The sequence below is a fragment of the Primulina huaijiensis genome, unplaced genomic scaffold, assembly GCF_012295235.1.
Source record: "Primulina huaijiensis isolate GDHJ02 unplaced genomic scaffold, ASM1229523v2 scaffold208132, whole genome shotgun sequence".
Taxonomy (NCBI): Eukaryota; Viridiplantae; Streptophyta; class Magnoliopsida; order Lamiales; family Gesneriaceae; genus Primulina; species Primulina huaijiensis.
The window spans coordinates 1-6,085 of record NW_027355147.1 but is presented as its reverse complement, the minus strand read 5'-3'; the positions used below and the strand labels follow the sequence as shown (position 1 = coordinate 6,085).

Genomic DNA, 6,085 nt, shown 5'->3' with positions numbered 1-6,085 from the left:
TGGAAGGTCTCGAGATTTGAGAAGGAGCATAATCATGAAATGGCCCCGCCATATGTTAAGCCCTCGAAGAAATCTGGACAAGCAATTTTGGCTTCAAATGCTTATGGAAGTGGTGGTGCATTAGATTCACTGGTAAATATCTCGCTTACTCATACTTTCATACTTAAATTTAAATTCTTGTTGAAATAAACGTGTTGGAGTATAAAAATTGTTATAGGTACTATATTGGCACTACATTTCAAAATTCAATGAAGTGTATACGATCCATTTTGTAATAAATCTAATGCTATACATGTGGATAAGGTTCCGCTAGAACTTAAGCTACCAAGATTTAGAAAAGTGAACTTTATGAGATACTTCCTTGGGTGTAGGACTAAAGGTCGACAATTTCTTGTAAATCAAGTGAGTATTTCACCTTGGATATTGTTTTTTCAACCAATATTTGGAACTAACTCATTGCGGCCTCTGGCAAGGATCAAAATCGTATCAAGTATTTGTCTAATTATGTTGAACATAGTTGAATCTATTATAACTTGGTGTTCAGATATCAGTTGTTTGATGCTCGTGTATAAGAATACAAAGAAGAAAATTCTTCCAAAAGATGAATCTTTTTTGTCTGCTATAGATTTGTTAAATTTTTGCCTGACTATTTAGGTTCCACTGCCAATGTCCCATCCCATGCTCGAAAGCTTATCTATCTATTGATGCATTGCTTGGTTAGGTTGTCCAAATGCTATCATTTATTTGTGATTGTATCTGATGAAGTTCCATAATGATTCAATAGTCATACATTCAAAAATTTCTTATTTCATCATTAGATGATAAAGTGCATTGGTTCGAAAAATTATGCTATAATTTATCTGGGTTTTAGGAAGAACAATCATGATATTTGTTGTATGTATATTTTCACTGAATACGTGCTGTGCTATAAAGACTAACTTGCCTCAAATTTCAGATAATTTGTCTTTTCAGTTTCTTCGTCTTTCACATTTGTGTGCAGAGTGAAGCCGAAAAAATCCGGGAGCTGTCTTTGCAGCTGGCGAATGTGAAGAGTCAAGCAGAAACATTTGAAAGGCAAGCGGCGACATACAAGAGGCAACTGGATATGATTTGTGAGCATATCGAAGAGCATAATCAGTCGTTGTCGAAGAAGATTCAAACTGCTTTAAACAATGTGAAGAAGTTGGAATCCAAAGATTAGCAATCCCATTGTTTTCTGATTGTTTAGTGCATACTAACATTAGATGGATGGGATGTTTTCCTCCATAAATCGTGTTGTCCATCAATTATCTCTATATCTTGTATATAATAGTGTAATAATTACGACAGCGGCTGCTTTACCATGTGACGAGACTCATTTGAAAACGAAGCATGTGATGATATTCAAGTTATATATCCAAATAATTCTTTAGATAATTATGCATGTTTTCTAGCTTTGGAGCATTAAAAAATTTGGAAGTTTATTAATTAATTATCAAATGGCCCTACAAAAAATTAATTTGATATTTTGCTTAACTTATTATATATTTGGGGTGTTTTCTCGTCTTAGTTTCCAGGTGAGGGAACAAATTTTTATGGCGGGATAACTTTTCTTCGTTTCACGATAGAATTTTTCGTTTGATCCTTTTTCATTACTCGTGGGTGTGGTTGAAGTTGCTATCGTTTTTGGTGTAATGAGATATGTGCTTGCAAGGTGTTTGTTATAGTGTCTGTATCAGTTTTTGTGGTAGTTTCATTTCAATCTCTAGCCTTTCTAAAATGCACAAGCCTACCGTTTTTTGCATTTCTGTTTTAAAAAAAAATGTGACAAGTCCATTGAAGTTGGAAACCACACGTTTCACCTTTGTTAGTAATCGTTATCGTCTGCTTCACACTATGGTGCTAAATGTTTGTATAGCGTGTTGGCCCTCCTCTGCTTACTTCTGGTTTATTTATATACTACTTGCTCTGACTGGGTTTTGAGCTGAATCCGTTTACGGAAGATTCAAGTGCAGCTACAATATCTTCTTTTTGGTCGTGCCACTACAATCTCTACATATAGTAGTGGTCATTGGTGCTAAAATTGAAGCAGTCTGATTACTTTGTGCGAAAGGGTGTTTTCATTTATAATTTTGTTGATTTGCCAATGATTATTTCTGCAACAAAGTTGAAATTTTAGTTGCTATCATAACTATTTATTTGGTTATTAATTTTTTTTGAATACTTGCAGGTAGGAGACATAAAAACATATAGAACATGTGCAAGCGACGCTAGTGCACTAGAACCATGTTCAGGGTTGCCTTACAAGGAAAAGGACAACATTTTCTTTCAGATGGCGAATAAACTGCTCCGAGGTCTGCGCAGAGTCTCACTGCCTTCAGTTCTTAGCTTTGCCCTTCCTTTCAGGTAACTCCTTATTTTCTTTCGTTCTGGATTTGGGTTTATACATGTTCATATGTAGCGATTATAGTAATGCTAATTTGAATGAGGTGGTTAAGTTTCCTATTCAGATTTGGCTCCCCCAGACTTCCTATTCAGATTTGTATATACTATTTCCTTCATTTGGCAGGCAAATTCTTGTTGCTCCAGAACCCATTTTCATTCTCTCTAGGCCTTCATCACACTTGCCTCGAAACCCAAAAAATTGTTTGCAGGTGGTTCCACTATTGCAGAGGAGAAGCTTGAGTCACGGGTCAGTGAATCTGGTCATATCACCAGAGGGAAAGCCCAAGTTTGAGACCCACGAGATTGATCCTCCAAAGAAGGAGAAATGGAAGACAAAGAAAAGGCTGAAGCTACAGAGGAAGAGAGAGAAACAAATGAGAAAGGCTGCCAATAAGAGAGACCCCAGGTGGCTTGGGGTCAAAGGGAAGAAAAAGAGGCAGAGATTTTCTAATGCTGAGGAAAGGATAAAGTACAAGCTTGAAAATGTATATGCCAATCTACAAAAAGTTGTATTTACTCCCTCTTAAATATAGTTGTTGATTTCACTTTCTAATTCACTTCCAGGCCAGAATCAAGGAAAATTTACTGATAGAAAGGCTGAAACGGTATGAAGTATCCAAAGCTCAGGGTCCTTTAGTTGAACCCTGTGTATTATCTGGTGAGGAGCGATTTTATATGAAGAAGATGGCTCAAAAAAGTTCCAATTATTGTCCGGTTGGCAGAAGAGGGATCTTTGGTGGAGTTATCCTTAATATGCATCTGCACTGGAAGAAACATGAAACGGTCAAGGTCATCTGCAAACCTTGCAAGCCTGGCCAAGTACAAGAATATGCCGATGACATTGCTAGGTTAAGTGGTGGAATTCCAATCCAGATTATCGGAGATGATACCATAGTTTTTTATCGAGGAAAGAACTATGTGCAGCCAAAGGTTATGTCACCAGTTGATACATTATCGAAGAAACGGGTATGTCTCTCTGTTTAGCAGTATTCGATGAATTTGATATCATGTATAAAGACATGTATTGTTTAATTATTAATATGTACGGCCAATCTTTTGCCATGATATGGTGGTGAGAACTGGATGGAACTTAAAGTGGTGCTAAATATTTCATGAAAGACGTTATCACAAAAGTAATAAATCAGGTCATCGACAGCTTTAGTTTGTGGTTTCCTTGCATCAATTTCATTATCTTAATTCTTCTTTTACTGGTTCTTGTTCAAGAGTTGTTAGTACTCTGCTACAGATGATCATCTTGATTGAATATCACCAGTTAGCTTTTTATTTTCGCCTTTAAATTAGTTAATCTCGCGTTAACTTATTCAAGCTTCTTGAAGGCACTGGAAAAATCCAAATACGAACAATCCCTCGACTCTGTAAGACGCTTCATTGCCATAGCAGAGAAGGAGCTGGAACTATATCTCCGGCACGTTGCACTTTATGGCGATCCAAACGATAGGGATCCCAAATCAATACTCAATCAACCAAGGAGGAAAGACGAACCACGTAATAAAAATTATCCGGTGAAAAAAAACAACTCTACTGCTGGAGATGGTTCAGAACGATGTTCATCATCAGCGTCTGATTTTGTTGATCAAGAACTTTCTGAAGTTGAGGATATTAACATAGACAATAACGACTCATCAGATTACGAGGATGATGATCTGCTCGTCGAGGACCTGGATTCGTCTAATGAAATTTTTAGGGACCAAATAATCTATCGAGATAGAAAGTATTGAGGCGGAGTTTGTATGTCAATGTACATGGGATACAAGTGATGATCGTCGTACAAGTATGAAGTTGAGCTTGTTATTCAATCATGAATGACTAAATGACTTCCATTTTAAAAACTTAATTGAACAGTATTGTTTTAAGGCAACTCGATAAATTCAACAGGTAGATCGGATCGTTGTTGGTGGTAGATAAACAATTGCTTCAAATATATTGCGTGTTTGCTTGTTTGACATATATATATTCTAATTGCGTGAACTATTTTTTAGAATAAATTAATTATTCAAATTAAAATTAATATATAATATATTTTTTCACAAATTCAAAAGTGTCGATGAATAATACATATTTTAGTAATTTAAAATGATAGATAATTATAGTAATTATTTTTCGGGGCACTCCGAAATTGAAAATTGAGTATTTATGCTCACACTCAATTTTTATGCTTTTTTGTGTGCGTAAAAGTGGAGTGTGAGAATGAATTTTTTTTATTTTCGATAACATTTTCCTTATTCTTAACCTTAATAATATTTTATTGCATATAAGACAAGAGCACCCTATACTACCAAGAGAAAGGTCCTCTCACATATCTATTTCTGTAAGATAAATCGAGTCGACCCATATATAAAATGAAAAGTAATTCTTTTAACATAAAATGTAATATTTTTTAATGAATCAGGTCAGATTAAATAACTGTCTCAAAAAATTATCTCATAAAATGATCTCACATGAGTTTTTGTATATTAATTATATATAATTACAATGTAAGTTTAGATTTGACTAAAACACTCATATTATCGCACTGTCTACATGATTTTATTATATTATAATAATAATTTTTTATATTTTATTTTATCTCTTACTATTTCAAATAAAAAATTATAACTTTTATTTTAAAATTTTTTAAAAATAATTTTTTTATTTTATAATTTTACAAAACAACACGATATTTATGCTCGATCCGCTCGTATCAATAAATGTCCCATTAGCTACAAAGTCTTATTATTTAAGAATCACACGTGAAGATATCCAAATCTTTGGTAAGGAAAATTATGTTTACTTTACTTGTGAATTAATCATTGACCAATTAAAAATTTTCCCTTAATTATGATTGGTTGAGGTACCAACCCTAAAATCACCAACAAATATCATTCCATCTATTACTTTTTGGATAATTAATTAAAATCCGATAATATTATTATCTTTGATAACGTTTTTTATGAGATAATCTTAAGAATCTTTATCTGTAAGACCGGTCAATCTTATTGATATTTATAATAAAAATTAATAATTTTAACATAAAAATTAATAATTTTTCATAAATGACTTAAATAAGAGATCCGTGTCTCACAAAATACGATACGTAAAACCGTGTCGCACAAATTTTTATCTAGAGTAAAAAGACTCTTTTTCCCATTCTAATTCTACTTACGACTTAGCCGCCACCACCTTCATATCTCTTTATATAAACTGCATTAGCATACCATTCTTCTCTGCGCACACAGATTCAGATCACTATTATTTATACTTCATCCCTCCAATTTTCCCTTTTTTATATTACTTTTTGAGTGTAGCCATGACAGGAGCGGTCAACAGCGATTCCGGCGATGGTTTGATCGTGAGTTTTGGTGAGATGTTGATAGACTTTGTTCCGACAGTCTCCGGAGTGTCTCTGGCGGATGCGCCGGGGTTTCTGAAGGCACCCGGGGGAGCCCCCGCAAACGTGGCGATCGCCGTGGCGAGGCTTGGCGGGAGAGCTGCCTTCGTTGGGAAGCTCGGAGACGACGAGTTCGGTCACATGCTCGCCGGGATCCTGACGGAGAACGGAGTGACGGCGGAGGGAGTTAGTTTCGACAAGGGAGCACGCACAGCGTTGGCCTTCGTCACCCTACGCGCCGACGGGGAGCGTGAGTTCATGTTCTATAGGAAT

General features: G+C 35.3%; 2 protein-coding genes across 8 annotated transcripts; both read left to right on the top strand.

The window, feature by feature from the left end:
- On the top strand, positions 1-4,286 carry LOC140966854 (uncharacterized). 7 transcript variants are annotated; one of them, XM_073427127.1, is made up of 6 exons: positions 1-132; positions 1,001-1,373; positions 2,210-2,385; positions 2,591-2,909; positions 2,989-3,390; positions 3,762-4,286. In XM_073427127.1, exons 2-6 carry the CDS (start codon positions 1,245-1,247, stop codon positions 4,161-4,163), a joined length of 1,428 nt encoding a protein of 475 aa, XP_073283228.1. In that variant the 5' UTR covers positions 1-132; positions 1,001-1,244; the 3' UTR covers positions 4,164-4,286. The 7 variants fall into 7 exon arrangements, with proteins under 7 accessions (XP_073283228.1, XP_073283227.1, XP_073283229.1 ...); XM_073427126.1 differs by having other exon boundaries at positions 2,549-2,909; XM_073427128.1 differs by lacking the exons at positions 1-132; positions 1,001-1,373 and adding an exon at positions 1,465-1,556 and having other exon boundaries at positions 2,549-2,909.
- A 1,445-nt stretch (positions 4,287-5,731) lies between these two features.
- Positions 5,732-6,062, top strand: LOC140966853 (fructokinase-2-like; the record flags this gene model as incomplete). Its single annotated transcript, XM_073427125.1, has 1 exon — positions 5,732-6,062. A coding segment is annotated over exon 1 (331 nt), but the record flags the coding sequence as incomplete, so codon positions are not given.
- Positions 6,063-6,085: the final 23 nt, after the last annotated feature.